This window comes from Trachinotus anak, unplaced genomic scaffold (genome assembly GCF_046630095.1).
Source record: "Trachinotus anak isolate AG129_WGS33_773 ecotype Australia unplaced genomic scaffold, CSIRO_AGI_Tana_v1 ptg000021l, whole genome shotgun sequence".
Taxonomy (NCBI): domain Eukaryota; kingdom Metazoa; phylum Chordata; class Actinopteri; order Carangiformes; family Carangidae; genus Trachinotus; species Trachinotus anak.
The window spans coordinates 1,436,295-1,452,748 of NW_027273872.1; the positions used below are offsets into that span (position 1 = coordinate 1,436,295).

General features: G+C 43.8%; 1 protein-coding gene across 1 annotated transcript; it reads left to right on the forward strand.

The window, feature by feature from the left end:
* The first annotated feature begins 2,650 nt into the window (after positions 1-2,650).
* On the forward strand, positions 2,651-9,757 carry tgfb5 (transforming growth factor, beta 5). The gene is made up of 7 exons (XM_071458189.1): positions 2,651-3,266; positions 4,974-5,137; positions 5,652-5,784; positions 5,887-5,997; positions 7,398-7,578; positions 7,981-8,134; positions 9,214-9,757. Exons 1-7 carry the CDS (start codon positions 2,909-2,911, stop codon positions 9,370-9,372), a joined length of 1,260 nt encoding a protein of 419 aa, XP_071314290.1. The 5' UTR covers positions 2,651-2,908; the 3' UTR covers positions 9,373-9,757.
* Positions 9,758-16,454: the final 6,697 nt, after the last annotated feature.

The following is a 16,454-nucleotide window of genomic DNA, read 5'->3' on the forward strand; positions in this document are numbered from 1 at the left end:
GCCCAGAATCCTCAAGGCAGCCCGAGTCTCTCCTACCTTTCCCTTCTACTTACAGCAATTACAGGCCTCCACCCGCAACTATAATAACGGTATAATGGGATGGCAGCAGAGCAGCAATAAAAGCCGCCCCTGACAGATTAACAGTCCTCTCCGAGCTCTGAACTGTAATTAACAATGAGAGCGAAGAGGAACAGAGAGGAAAGAAAGGAGCTGGGCTGAAAGCTTGAGAAGATAAAGATAAAAAGGGATGGGCTCTCTGTGGAGTCATTTAATACAATTAGGATGAGCCTTTAATTGTCTGCATGTGTGAGTCTCAGCTGGAAATCACCCTGAGATCCTGAGCACATCTGTTTCGAAGTCACTGGACTAATCTGACTTTAACATTTTGACGCTTAAAGATTCACTTTGACATTTTGGGGAAAATGTTTCCTGGATTTCTGCCAAAGACCAAACCACTGTCGTCTGTGCAGCCGCGTCATGTGACTGTTACGACTTGTCCCGACAACTCCAGACATCTGTTGTGATCACAGAGGTTTTTGTGAGGGTTGAAAATATTGTGGGTCGACAATGTTGAATTCACACAAAGCTGAAACCAGATAAAACATCTGCAGCTGAATTCACTGTATTAGTGTTAATGTGCAATTTATTTTGATGAAACTTATCCACAGTTTTTAGTCGTTAATATTTTTGTTTTCGGTCACTTCTGTGTCAGTGAACACATCAGAGCGATTACGATAACTCCTATTTGTCATGAACGCAGCATGTTGATTGGATGTTAGTTTGTAGGAATTAACATTGATCCGTCTTTAAAATGGATCAAACAACAACCAAGTAGCTGACGATGCTGAGATGCAGCATGTTGCTGAATTTCCAGTCACAGAGTCGTGTGTCAGAAAATGACCTGAACTCTCACCCGTCCCTCACCTGTCGCTCACCTGTGTTTAAGACTGATGCACAGCAGAGTGAAGCTCCCAGTGTCGGACACAGTCCAGCAGAGACTCAACCCACCGTCTCAGGCCTTGAACCCATTTTAAAGCCCGACTGATGTTAAATCTCACGTTTCCACAGCAACAAGAGAGAAATGTGAGTGTAAATATGTTTTTAGCTTCATGATGTTGTGGCTGAAACGTTTTCACTGAGGAAGCTTCATGCAGACATCGGAGTGGAAAGTTATTCATCCTCTCATCTAATCCTCTGTAATTAAGTGAAGACGCTTTGTTTCCAAACTGCAGCTTTAGTCTTTAAACCTGTTCACCTGCAGACACTGGGTGTGTGTGTGTGTTATAGTGTGTGTGTGTGTGTTATAATGTGTGTGTGTATTCTGTGTGTGTGTGTGTTATAATGTGTGTGTGTGTATTCTGTGTGTGTGTGTGTGTGTGTGTGTGTTATAATGTGTGTGTGTATTCTGTGTGTGTGTGTGTGTTATAATGTGTGTGTGTGTGTTATAATGTGTGTGTGTGTGTGTTATAATGTGTGTGTTATAATGTGTGTGTGTGTGTTATAATGTGTGTGTGTATTCTGTGTGTGTGTGTGTTATAATGTGTGTGTGTGTTATAATGTGTGTGTGTGTGTTATAATGTGTGTGTGTGTGTGTTATAATGTGTGTGTTATAATGTGTGTGTGTGTGTGTGTGTTATAATGTGTGTGTGTATTCTGTGTGTGTGTGTGTGTGTGTGTGCGCCCCGCCCCTCCTCCTCCTCCCTCCCCCTCAGCCCCTCCCCCCCGGCTCCTCCCGGGCCCCGGAGCCTCCTCTCTCAGAGGCTCTGCGGGAGGAGTCGCACCAGCTGCAGCAAACCGAGGACCTGCCGTCTGCTCTCTTCTTCTTCTTTCTCATGATTCTCTGCGTCACGTCTTTTTACGTCTTCTGACCTTTTCCGCGCAGTGATGTGTGTGTGAGGGGGGGCAGGCCCCTGGTCTTTCCAGCATAAATCAGCAGCTTCTTTCCTACGGTTCTGTGCAGGCGGCTTTCTGTTCACCCACCACAGGGCGCGGGGGACCGCACTGGTCCGTGGAGGCTGTCGGTGGACGGAGGCGGGAATGGGCCAGCCCCGGAGCCCCGCTGCTGCCGGTGAGGAGCCCCGGTCTGCGCCCTCTGAGACGGGGGCTGAGCCGCTGGGTCTCTGCCGCTGAGGCTGTTGCACATCGGAGGATGGACGACGGAGACGGATAAAACCTCCGACCCCCCCGCGGAGAAACGGCCACTGAGAGCTTCACCTGTACACGCCGACAGCGCGCCACCGGGGCCGAGGCGGGAACCGAACCCCGGGTCCCCGAACCCCAGGCTCTAAACCCGGGGAGCCGGGTCGGACCGAGTCCTGCAGCTGCGGTCGCCTCAGAAGCTCCGGACTGATGGTGGAGGTGGGCGGAGCCTGCTGCTGATCGGGTCACCTGAGAGGAAACCTGTTCCACCTGAGGCCCGGCCCTGAGGCTGCTTCCGGACCCGGTCTGAACCCGGTCTGTGGTTCCGGACCCGGTCTGTGGTTCTGAGGCCGGTTCTGGACTCTGAGGCCCGGCCCTGAGGCTGCTTCCGGACCCGGTCTGAACCCGGTCTGTGGTTCCGGACCCGGTCTGTGGTTCTGAGGCCGGTTCTGGACTCTGAGGCCCGGCCCTGAGGCTGCTTCCGGACCCGGTCTGAACCCGGTCTGTGGTTCCGGACCCGGTCTGAACCCGGTCTGTGGTTCTGGACCCGGTCTGTGGTTCTGAGGCCGGTTCTGGACCTGATTCTGAACCCGGTCTGAGGCTGCTTCCGGACCCGGTCTGTGGTTCCGGACCCGGTCTGTGGTTCTGAGGCCGGTTCTGGACTCTGAGGCCCGGGTTGAATTCTCAGTCTCGGTCCCGCTCCGGTTGGAGGCGGAGCTTCAGTGACCTCCTTGTCCCGGTGGACCCCGCCCCCCCCCCTCACCGGACCATGTGGCCCCCCCGCCTCGCGCTCCTGCTGCTGCTCCGGTTCTCCGGTGTGCTGCTCGTGCACGCGCTCAACACGTGCCAGTCCATCGACCTGCACGCGCAGAAGTCCCGGCGCATCGAGGCGGTTCGCGGGCAGATCCTCAGCAAGCTGCGCATCCGGAGCCCCCCCCCGGAGGAGGGGGCCCCCCCGCCCCCGCCGGTCCCCGCGGAGGTGCTGCTGCTCTACAATAGCACGCGGGAGCTGCTGAAGGAGCGCGCGCGTCTGACCGAGTCCGCGTGCGAGCGCGAGAGCAGCGAGGAGGATTATTACGCGAAGGAGGTTCAGAGGATCGACATGAGGCCCCCCCGGCCCCACAGCAGTGAGTCCTGGGGGGGGGCGGGGGGGCCTCTGTGTTTGGCCCCGGGTCTCGATGTGTGGCCCCGGGTCTCAATGTGTGGCCCGGGGTCTCAATGTGTGGCCCGGGGTCTCAATGTGTGGCCCGGGGTCTCAATGTGTGGCCCCGGGTCTCAATGTGTGGCCCCGGGTCTCAATGTGTGGCCCGGGGTCTCAATGTGTGGCCCCGGGTCTCAATGTGTGGCCCCGGGTCTCAATGTGTGGCCCGGGGGCCTCAGGGGCCCAAAGTGAACCTGTTGGAAGTGGTAGGACATCAGCTGATTTAACCCTCTGGCTCCTGGAGGTTGAAGCAGATCAGAACAAACCTTCTTGACGTCTCTCAGGTTTTATTGTAACGAGTGTAAAAGGCTCCAGGGGGTGAAAGTATCCAGGGTTTCTCAAGCAAACAAAAAAGTTCAGAAAGACTCAGATTTTTATATTTTCCTTTCTTCTTTTTCCTCCCGGGGACCCCTCAGATACACCCGGGGACCCCACTGGTGTCCCGAGCCTCATGTTGGGAACCACTGACCGTCTGTTTTTACAGCTTTATGTTTAATCAGTTTCCTTCTCAGCTCAAGGGGCCACACGCTCAAGAGCACTGTGAGTAGTAGTTATAATAATAACAATAATAATAATAATAACAATAATAATAGTAATGGGCACAGACTTGGCCCCCCCGGGTTCCCCCTCCCACACTGTTCCAGGTGTTCACATCGTATCCACATATAAAAACAGCAGTTTGCAGGTGGAAGATCTGACTGAAGCAACGACGCAGTGTTAACAGCAAAACTGATGTAAATCTGATGGGAAAATGAAACCTGGTCCAGTTTCTGATGTTCTGATGCATACGCGCCAAAGTTAATGTTTCTGGTTCTGTTCACTTCATGTGTTTGGTTGTTCACACTGTGTTTTACAGGGTTAATACATTTGTTAACACTTTAAGTCCCTAGTTTAGTGTTTATAGGCAGTGGTTATAACTACATCATAGTGTAGGAATAAGCTTTTAAGTCTTTATTAATGTCAATAATCATAACTTCTATATAGACATGTTTTATATGATGACAGTATTTTACAATGTTGTCACTTGTTTGTTCACCAGCCTCCGGTCATGAGCTGCAGCTGTCGACGGACATGAATTAACACATGAAGCTTTGTATTAAATCTTTATGTGCTGCTTATGAAGGCTAAATAAATAATATGTTTTCTATGTAAAGTTACTAATATCAGTAAAAAGTAGAATATTTCCTCTGAGATGCAATTTCTGAAATAAAGTACCAGTACTTTAGAATTTAACTTAATTATAATATTTACAGCACATCAACAGAAACACTGCCTGTTTAAACCAGGAGTGCTGCTGGGAACTGCAGTTCTACTGCCCCTAAAAACAGAAGCAAAATGAGGGAGGGGTGGAGACTGATCCTGCGCCCCCCCCTGCAGACGTTCACCTGAGCAAGGTGCTCAGCTCTCTGACGCCTTCACAGCAGCTCCACAGCTGCAGGCGACAGTAAAACTGCCCATATATTAAACATGAGACACATTTACTCACTATAACCAAACCTGTCATTTAGCCTGGAGACGCTCATCAGCAGTAATTATGTCCGAGACAATGCATCAGTCCCACAGTGCTGCTTTAACCACAGCGTTGTTGAGATGTTGTCGGATTAGTCATCCTCCGTGTTTACTCCCCTTCTAGACGCAGTGCAGCCGGTAGCACCCAACCCCCACTACAGAGTCGTGCACTTCGACGTCAGTGGAGTCGACCTGACCAACAGTACCCTGGTCAAGGCCGAGTTCAGGATCTTCAGAGCTCCCAACCCGCAGGCCCGGGCCTCAGAGCAGAGAGTGGAGATCTACCAGGTGAGACAGCAGGGGGATACTGCTTTACTTTACTGCTTTTACATCCAAATAAAACCCTTTTTTCCAGCAATTACACAGTAAACACTAAATCCAGGTTCTTTAAAATCACATCAGGCTCCATTTGTCCTGTTTTATTTGAACAAAGTGGCCTGGGAACCATCAGAACCACAGAAAAATCTGCATGAAAAATGATGTGATCAGGGAAACCAGTTTGTCCTTTGTGTAAATTTCTTCTTTCAGGATTTTCGGGCATCAGGCCAACGAGACTATTACGACACTAAATCTTCACCTGAGCTGAATTTCTATGTTGGCCTGGGGGAGACATTTTATACCTCTAACAGAGAAATGTCAGTGCGGTAACATGATTTACACGTCTGATTAAAGCTGTGCAGGTTATTATTGGAACCTACAGTGACACAGAGTGATGCTCTATAACTGGAAATTATAATCTTTAATCTATAATTTATAATCACAACATGGTGCTGGAGTCAGCGGCTCTGTGTGTCTGTTTCAGCTGCTGAAGCCAGACGAGGACAGCACCTCCACCCAGCGTTACGTCGACTCCCGCACCGTTCAGCCGAGGGCGAAGGGGTCCTGGATCTCTGTGGACGTCACGGAAACCGTTAAGGACTGGGTGTCGGATCCAGGTCGGCTGCAGCACCAGACACACAGCTCCCAGGATGATCCATACGACCGTGTCTGTAGAGTTCATCTTCATGTGCGTCCTTTTTTTTATCTTCCTCCTTCAGAGAATAATCTGGGCCTGAAGCTGGGCGTCCACTGTCCCTGCTGCACCTTTGTCCCGTCCACCAACAACATTGTTCCCAACAAGAGCGAGGAGCTGGAGGCTCTGTTTGCAGGTGTGTTGCTCACTTTCTGTTTTCTCATGTTCCTCAGGTCCTGGTCCTGTTTCTGTACATGTGTAGTGGACGAGGCTCAGATATAATAATATTAATAATAATAAAACATTTTATTACTCAAAGATGCTTCACATGAGTTTAAAATTAACAAAGAAAACAACACAATAAAACATGAGACACAACATTAATCGTGAATCACACATTAAAAGCAGTTATTAAAAGGTGAGTCATGATGACACATTAAAGTTAATCACACATTAAGTGGAGTTGAACAGTTTCGTCCCAGCGGACAAACGGAGGAGACATGTAGCTTCATCAGGTTGGTTGTAAATGTCTCTGTCAGGACATTAAAAGCCCTTGTGGAGGATTAATGGGTGCAGCAGTGATCCTGCAGGTCGCTGATGTGGAGACGAGGTGGAGCCTCTTCTGTGAGGCGCCTGCAGAATGATTCATGAGCCAGTTGCAGACTATCACACAGGAGGAACTGTTCTTCCACACACTGCGATACTACTGAATACCAGACTGTCTGTGTTGCTTCATTTAGGCCCCAAATTATGGCACCGTCCTCAGGATTTACACTCAGCTGAGCACAGTCAGGTTTTTTTTCCACACTTGGAAAGAAAATGAACTTTTGATACCACTGAGGGACAAGCCAGCGCTTGTTTTGAGCTCTTGTGCTCGTGTAGCTCAGAAAGATGCAGGAAAAAAACAGAAAATCAGATACAAACACATCATTCCTGGTTGTGGAAAGAACTTAAAGATTAGTCCAGAAAAAACATGGCTAAAGAAAGTTCATCAACAGAATCTGTGAACATGTGGTTATTATCGTGCATGAACTACAACATTTCTCTGACATTTAAGTTGTGCAAACTGCTGGAATTCAAAGGTCGGAAAACAAAGCAAAACAAATATCAGTTCCACTAATGATTCATGTTCTTTTCTCATAGTTTTTCATTTGGATAGTGTTACTTTCCAGAGCAGTGACAACACTCCAGTGTTTCACAATAAAAAAAAGATTAAAGTCTGAAAAAATAAACATAATTTGTGTGTTTTTTCTTTCTTGGTAATGACTGTGAGACCCTCAGGTTTATCCTGTTGAAAGCCACTGTGAGAACTTTTACGTGAGCTGTGGTTGTACTTAGATCTTCTGTTTAATTAAAAGTAACAAAACCACAGTGTAGAAATACTGCATTCAAAATTTTACTACTTTCAACAAGTACTATAAAAGTATGATAGTGTTATAATAGTACTCATTATGCAGAATGGCCTGTTTCAGGATATTATACCACAAATGAAATTACTGGATTATAAATATTGACTGTATGAACTTTAATGTTGCAGCTGGTGAAGTTTAATGAGCTTCGTTACACAACAGCAACGTTTCTCACTCTTCTCCTCAGGTGTGGACGACGAGCAGCTCCGTCAGATAAGAAAACCCGGTCAGGTGAAAGGTCAGGCGGATTTCAGCACCAAGACGCCGCACCTCATCCTCACCCTGCTGCCCAGTGACAGAGTCGACAACCCGGCCAAGAAGAACCGCAAGAAGAGGGCGGCTGCCACAGACGCCACAACCTGCTCCCGGTACGCCGCCCACCGGCCACACGTGTGGTTCTGTGTGGCTGACTGCACTGACACTGCTCCAGGATTTGTAGTTTCATAATTGTGAAATCTAGTTGTGGTGTTGGATTTCATTTTATTTATTTTTTTACCCAAAACTCACTTTGCAGACTATTGTGAGGTAAAACTAACAGTATTGCCCCAGTGTTTAGACTGCAGGGCAACAGGCATACAGTGTTTTATTTAGACTACCTCGCGCTGCGGGGAAACTCTGGCAGCCTCACATGCTCATTACCTCGTGATGCCTGGTGCTTCAATGGTGACCTGTGGTCTTTTTCTCATGACCCAAATCTGGGCCCTTGCCCCAGAGCTTGAGGAGCAGGATGGCAGCTGAGTGTGTGTGGTGTGTCTCCCTGTGTGTCTCAGGGGCTCGGACCAGGGCTGCTGCCTGCGCTCGCTCTACATCGACTTCAGGCGCGACCTCAACTGGAAGTGGATCCATGAGCCCAAAGGCTACAAAGCGAACTTCTGTGCTGGCAACTGTCCTTACCTCTGGAGCGCCAACAACCACTACAACATGGTGAGTGGCTCCTGATATATGATTAGGGCTGGAAATCAAACCTGAACGTCTTATTGGTGGAGACTGAAACGTGTGTTGTACCCAGTGCTGGTTCATAATCTGGTTTATCTCATTTCCATCAGATGGTTCCTGACACTTATACTTATTTTATTAAAGCAAAGTTTTCATATGACTGACTGTGTTTAGGAAACATCTTCTCGTCCTTTGTTAAATGGAAAAAGGGCTTTTATACAAAAATATATTTAAAAAAAGGAATTGTTTGACATTTTGGAAAAACACTTGTTTGATTTCTCACCCAACTCATTTTGTGTCTGGCTGCCCACAAAACACGGCACCACAAAAATCCGCTGAGACGGACTCATCAGATCAGGCTCTGTAAGACAGTCGAGCATAAACTAATGTGCATTTTTTTTTTTTTGCTCCAATCTGCAGATTCATGAGCTAATGAATAATAATGTGAATGGAAACAGTGACAGACCTCTGAACGTGAGACACGGCCAATTATATGAACAGAGATCATCTGTTTCTGATCAGTTACAAACAGCTGCTCCAGTCCAAACAAAAACAGCTTCTGAAATGTTAGAAAGTCTCTGCAGTGAAAAGTCGTGGCCTGGACCAAACTCCAGTCTCCAGTGAAAACTCCAGACTTCGATGTATAGAAACTGAAAGGAGCTTGATGAGCGTGGTTCCTCAGGGAAACGCCTCGGTCGCTGAGACGGGTCGACCCCCACCTTCTCCTGCTTTCTTACATATCTCTGTAGGATTTTCACATTTCGTTTTGCTGCAGACTTTGTGCTGCGTCAGAAATGCCTCTGTGGCTTTTACACAGTTTGATCTGTTTGGTTTGATGGAGTCTGAAGTAACAAGATAAACCGCCCTCACATCTGTATGGTAAATATGAAGCTGACGCAGCAGCAGCTGGTTTGTTTAGTTTAGCACAAAGACAAAACACAAATCCAGAAAGTCTGTCATGTGAAATACCAAAGCTGTAACTTTGGAAAAACTGTGTTCATTATTCATCTCAAGACACTGAAAATATGTTTTCAGTTTAGCTTTCCTCTGTTTCATCCCCTGCTCAGATCCTGCCGCTGTACAACAAGCTGAACCCCGAAGCCTCCGCCTCGCCCTGCTGTGTCCCCCAGGACCTGGAGCCCCTCACCATCATGTACTTCATCGGCCGCACACCGCGTGTTGAGCAACTCTCCAACATGGTCGTCAAATCCTGCAAGTGCCGCTGAGGGAAGCGGGTTCAGAGGAAGAGGTGAGGGGGGGCAGAGAGGAGGAGAATGATTACAGGGCTGAAGCTTCAAACTGCTCGGCTCAGGGGGAGAATAAAGACGAGAGGACAGACGGATCCTTTGTTCATTAATCTTCACTGTTCCACCTTTGAGATGTTATTTTTTTACGGTACCTAACCCAATTACCAGGACTTTGCTGCCGTTCCCTTACAGATATGAAAACTTGTCATTCTTCTTCATCCTCTGGAACTTTCCGTCTGATATAGGACGCTGTAAATATGACACAATAGCTGTATTAAACCTGTACTTGGATATTAAAAAGGGGGTGTTGTGTGATTTGGCCACATTTAGTGCCTGCTGCATTAAAGGATTCTTTTTATCAGGATTTTGATTCCACCTCACTCGTGGGCAGCTTGACGTGTGCTTGTTTGCTTTAGGTGTGAAGGTGTTGATAGGAAGGAGGCGTCGTGGAAAGGTTTGCAGACGCAGATCTTTAGGCGAGGGAGGCAGGGAGCAGATAGAAGAGAGAGAGAGGAGCTGTGTCCAGGCAGAGGCCCTGCCAGTTCTCTGCGGTCCCGGGCTGAAAGCTGCCCGGCGTAAACAGGATGTGAAAGATTTCCAGACACCGACCCGACCACTCACGGAACGCTACATTTAAACGCTCCCCTCATCTCCTCTGTCTCTCCCTCCCTCTGTCGCTCGAGGTTCTGGGATTTGTGGTGGGAGGAGAGAGGGAGAAAAGAGAGGCTTTGAAAATGAGACGTGGGATGACAGGGCTGTATTTGGAACGGTTACAAGTTTGGAAGGTGGTATTTTGCAGCCTTAGCAAATTTGTAACTATTTGGGTCGGGCTCAAAAATTCCATAATCACACTCTCATGCTCATTTTCTGAACGTGGGCTCATTATCTTATGTAAAAACCTGGTGACTCATTGCTGCGCCTATGCCATGATTACATCGAGTCATACCTATGTTTACACACACACACACACACACAGTCTCTCTCTCTGTCTCTCTCTGTCTCTCTCTGTCTCTCTCTGTCTCTCTCTCTCTCTCTCTCTCTCTCTCTCTCTCTCTCTCTCTCTCTCTCTCTCTCTCTCTCTCTCTCTCTCTCTCTCTCTCTCTACACCCAAGTATCCACATTGACCACTTTTGATAGAAAGTCTAAATGCTGAAAATAAAACACATCCCCAGGGCTCATTTTAAATATAGGCTCTCTGGTATGCCAGTGGTTTGTGTGAGTGTGTGTGCCTATGTGTGTCTGAGAGAGAGAGAGAGAGAGAGCAACAGGGTGTGTGTGTGTGTGTGTGTGTGTGTGTGTGTGTGTTATTCAGTCTGAGAGTGACGTGTGGATGTTTCAGAGCTTGAGGATTTTTGAAAACCTGGTCACAGTAAAGTCTCAGCTCACAGCAGCGTCCGGTCTCTGTGTTAACAGAGTCTGTGGTTTTCTCAAGTTATTGCACGGCCACAGGAAATGCTTGTTTCTGATTGGCTGACAAATGCTGGTTAAAATAAGGCTGTATGACTGGATATGACAAACATTTAAGTTTCCACCAGTCTAAATATAAATATTTAAGGTAGAATATTAAAAAGTTAGTACAAGAAAAACATATTTTCTCATGTACCTGCAGATAGTCTCATATTCAATGGAGGTAAATGGAATTTAGTTTTGACAAGCAGACAGTGGCATTAATCTTTCAGCTCATCACAGATGTGCAGTCATTCTGTGGTGGCAGCTGCTGAAACGACTTATCCATTAATGCAGAGAAAAGAAAGTGAAGCCAGTTTGTGACCTCGACTTCTCACATCATAAACTCTTCTGTGCTCCCAGAGCTGAAGTCATCATTTCATCTCCATCAAATGTGAACCTCTAGTTTATTTATTTTTTTATCTTTAGTTGATTTTCCATATTCTAAAACCAATTGTGATACACTTCATCAGTAGCTCGTAGAACCTGAAACCGTCCTGATTTGCTCATGAAACTCACCAACGCTCCCCTGAATTATAATAAGTTACTGAAACAGATCCAAATTTTTCCTGGATGATAACTTGTGTTTTATCAGTTCTTGCTATTAAATTCAAACATGGGTCAAATTTGACCTGAAACACTGAAGGTGTGAAATTCTTTTCAAACACGTTAGAGAACAAAACACATGAAGCAAGACTCACAGCACAGTGTAGAGAGGCTCGGCTCCAAGGCTGGAGTTTTAATTATGAGTTACAAATGGTTTTGAATTAAGTTTTCTTAAATATAAGACAACCCCACTTCATGAAGATGATGCCGCCCAATCTCACTTCTCCATCCAGTGTTCTGATTGGCTCGGGGAACCAGCCTTCAGCCCGTTTGAATCCCCAACACAAATCAGAGATGTGGAACCAGACTCACAGTGAAAATCTGCATCATTTATACAAGCAGTTTCTTTGCAAGAATTTCAATGAAAAGTGTTCACACTTCGTTATTCAAGGGATAAACACTGTTTCTGCAGAAACACATTGTTGCTGAATTTTTCTCTGCTGAAAACACAACAAACAAAATTCCAATGACCCGTTTTGGCTCTGAAAATCTGGGCGTATAAAACCCAAATTAGTGGCTAGAACCAACCACTGAGGGTAAGAAACACAATGTGGGGTTTTTATAATCTGGATGAACCAAGTCTTTAAACTGTCGGTCACCATAGCAACAGTACTAGTCACAGTTGGCAGTAAACCCGCTGACTACAAACACACTTTAAAGAGAAGAGGATTTAAACAGCATCTGTTTTGGCCTGTGGTGTGTGTCCTGGTTAAAGTGTGATAATCCACTCAAGTTCAGTGTCAGCTGGTCAGAACGTAGAAGCAGCAGCAGGAAGTAAAAACACATTTTCTCCAATACTGTAATAAAAACAGTTCTGAGGTTTAATTAATATTTACAACACATTTCAGAGTCAAACATCTATTTTTCTACTATATCACATTCATCTGACAGCTGTGGTTATTAGTTATTAATTAAGATTTTAAACACAATCAGTGTTGTTATTATGGCCACAAGAACTAAACATGATGTAGAACCATGATCCATGATGTACATTAATAATAATACTTGTATGTGCAGCACAGTGCAAGTCTGAGACCACCTTCCCGTTCACATGGATCAAGGAAAGAAAGAAGGAAAAATAGATAATAATAAAAAATAATTATTATAATCCTGAGAAAAAATAAAATATAATAAATAAAAATATCCCACCACAGAAACTAAAAATGTTCTTGACTATTTTTCAGTATTGCAGTATCTGTCATTCCTTTTAAGTGCATTAATATAAAGTCTTTATATTATGTATATTGTATATTTATACATTTTTATATATATATATATATATATATTTTTTTTTTTTTTTTTTTTTTTTTTTTAAATCATCAATTTTTCATTTAAAATTGATTACATTTAAAATGTGAGATATTCCATAGGTATTAGCACAGATATCATCTTATGCACGAGTCTGTGTTTAATATAATTGAAATCAGCTCCATTATTACACATTAGTGCATCAGTAACAAACATCTGTAACTAAATCATAACAATAATTTTTCTGCAGAACAAACAGGCTGCTTTTACTTTGAAACTTTAAGTGCACTCACCTGCCAACACCTTTGTTCTTTGACTTAAGTGAAGGGTCTGAGAGGCTGATATTTACATCACCGTGTAGGTTTGGTGAACTGAACCTTTAATGTCTTGAGGAGATTCGTCTCTTTACTGCAGAGCTTCAGGTTTTTAACTGAGCTGCTTCTGCTGTTAAAATAGTTTCAAGAGATACAAACTGTTCTCCAGCCTCTGCTGTAAAAACTGTTTTTTCTGAGCCACAGTGAGAATGCAGCCTGTGTGTGTGTGTGTGTGTGTGTGTGTGTGTGTGTGTGTGTGTGTGTGTGTGTGTGTGTGTGTGTGTGTGTGTGTGTGTGTGTGTGTGTGTGTGTGTGTGTGTGTGTTGGGGTGCTAGTGCTTGAGCTGTGGTGAGGCTCCCTCCCCCCTGAGTAAATGAGCCCCAGCATCTGTTAGTCTTTTCCACTTAACTACCTCTTGCTATATCCAACCTGTACTTATCCCACGGTAGAACTGCCTCTGTCTCACACTGGGTCCCACTGCCCTTGGGAGGGGAGTCTGCTGTGGATATCGACCCTCGCTAACACACACACACACACACACACACCCCTGTCTCTGTGTCTTTGACCTTGAGGAGAATGAATGCAGACCCTAGTCCGGAGCACACCCAGACCCATACATACACAGATCCGGCCCCTTATAGAAAAATATGTCCTGATTGATGGCTCTGGTTCTTGACACATTCCCTCACTTCCCATAAAGACCATAAATGTGAGAGAGCCTTTGATAAACATTGTAAAAAGCTATTCTCTCATTCTCACATGCACCTTATGGTCTGTGTCAAAGCTCACATTACAGGTTTGAAAATACTTTATTCGTCTCAAACTCGTTTGAAATGGTTCTTAGTTATTTCTGGCGGCTAAATTAAAAAACTGCTGTCGGGGCAACAGGACACAATAAACACAAAATAAAACGTTACACAAGCTGCAGAGTAACAAGACACAGGAATAAACAGAAGATACTGATCTGAGGCCTCAGCATTATTGAGGCCATATTCTTGAGCAGTTGAACTTGGAGACCAGAGCAGCTTTTGAGGCCCTGTAGGGTCAAAACCACCGGGAGGCCAAACCCACAGAGGCCGAGCTGTTCTCTGTGTGAACAGACGGGGGCGACAGCTCTGTCATCTCTGACCCTGGATTCCAGGTGAAGAACGACATGAAGTGGTGTTTTATTCAGTGTTGAAAGGCGTTTCACTCATACACTCAGCAAACAGGTTCTGTTTTTATTGACATTGTCAAAAACTCTGTGTTTGTTATTGTGGCCACAGATAAAGGTGGTGTTGTACTGAGGCGGCAGAATAAAAGAAGAACCTCTGAATATAAGTCGCTCCAGTACAACACCTTCACTCACTGTGACCTCAGTGCCAAAACAATTCAAATAAAACCTCTGGGACAGTCTCAACAAAAACTCAACATTATAAACAAAATTTTTTTTTTTTTTTTTTCAAATTTAAAGCAGAACCATTGTCTTGGATTGCATTATGTTGTACAAATGTACCTAATAAAGTGGCCTGTATTTCCTGCTAAACACATTTTGTAAAGTTTGTGAAGCTCAAACTAGGCCTGAACATTTAATTGAAATATTATCAACATTGCAAATGTAATTCAAATTGCAGGAGCTGAAATTTTTTTGTGTCATAATATATCATAAATGAAGCATCGTGCTGCGGCCTATAAATCATATTCTCCAGAGCAGAAGGAACATGTTGGTTTGGTACAAGCCCCAACATCAAAATCACATCAGAATCATAACTTTTATGTTTTCTCAGTGAAAATTATATTCAAAAATTACCATTTTTACTGAAATTGTGACCAATTTCTGTCACATTTAGCTTAAAAATAAAAATGTCAATTTGAAGTGTCAAATTTACAAGATTTAAAATGAAATTTATTCACTTTTCATCAACTTTTCCGGTAAAACATTACTAAATGTAACTTATATGCTAATTACATCTAAATATTCAATGTACAACTTAAATATTTTTAAGTTATATTCTAAATTTAATGTTACATCCTGTTTTTCTACAAATTTTTCTTCTCATTAATATCTGTGTTTTCTGAATGAGCTGGCTCTCCACATACGGTGGAGTCAGAAAGTTTCCAAAGTGCTCTCGGACTTTTTATCCCCACAGTATGAAACATATATGTTAAACAGCTGCTGGAAGCTCCGGAAAAAGACCTGTAACAGGATGGTAGCATTTCTTTCCTTTATTTTGCTGTTGAGACACAAACGTAACTGAAGCACATTGTTATATTTTCATTATTTAATACACAGCGGTGTCTCGTGATTCCTTGTGAGATGAGCCAGATATTTAGTATAAAAGAATAAAAACTAACCTGGATTTAGGCGGTGGTGGAAGAAATTTCATATCCTCTACTTAGTGAAAACATTTATACTGTAACACTGTAAAAAATACTGTTAAACAGGTAAAAATCCTGCACTGAAAATGTTACTAAAGTAAAAGTATTTAAGTATAATCCAGAAAATACAGTTAAAGTATTAGAAGTAAAAGCAGACAAATGTTTCTTGTGACTATTATATGTGATATTATTGTTACCAATACAGTTGCATAAAATCTTTTTAATGTTGTAGTGGGTTGAAGTGGAGGTTATTTTAACAAATAATTCTTTTCATTATACAATAATCTGCTGATTATGTCCTTGAGGCCACAGCTCAGTACCGACTTTACTGTTTGCTTTGTAAAAATAGTGATAAATGTTTCCTTTTACCCAACATTTACTCAGAGCCCACAGTGAAACCTTCACATTGCTTATTTTGGCCGACTAATATCCAAATCTCGAAAAGAAAAGAAATTCAAATTATTAAGATAATTAAAAAGAACAACAAAAAATTATCATATTAAAGAATCTGGAAACATGAAATGTGTGGCACCTTTATGAGAAATGACAGAACCTATTTAACTGAATAGTTGCCATATTAATTATACATTACATGTAGTTTGGTTCAGTTTATAACTGCATGACATTTTACAAACTCTTCATATGTTTTGAAGGCGAAAATCTTGTAAATCTTTAAAATCTTTGTAAAGTAACTAAAGTTATCAAATGAATGTAGTGGAGTTAAAAGTACAATATTTTCTTTTAGCAGTGGAGAAGAAGTTTAAAATCACATGAACAGGAAAATAAAGCAACACCTCAAATTCTCAGTGAAGTTATGTACAGTACTGGAGTAAATGTACTTTGTCAGATTCCACCTCTGGATTTAGAGAATAACACTCACACTTAGCAAACTGTATGAATATTATTTAGGTTAAGGGTTTAGATGTATAACTTTAATTCTGTGTAAGTTGTAGCTGGACATTAACAGACAGACGTTTAGTTTGCAGATATGAAAAAGTTTGAATCCCACTTTAAATGTGTGAGTTATTTTGCGCCACATGTTGACGGTTGATTTATGTTACACTTCACAAACAATGTCCTCGATGTGAA

Excerpts from the sequence above, each read along its gene's own strand:
- tgfb5 (XM_071458189.1), top strand. The coding sequence starts at position 2,909 with ATGTGGCCCCCCCGCCTCGCGCTCCTGCTGCTGCTCCGGTTCTCCGGT. Across the intron at positions 3,267-4,973 it reads GCCCCCCCGGCCCCACAGCA|ACGCAGTGCAGCCGGTAGCA; the intron begins GTGAGTCCTGGG and ends CTCCCCTTCTAG. Across the intron at positions 5,785-5,886 it reads GGACTGGGTGTCGGATCCAG|AGAATAATCTGGGCCTGAAG; the intron begins GTCGGCTGCAGC and ends TTCCTCCTTCAG.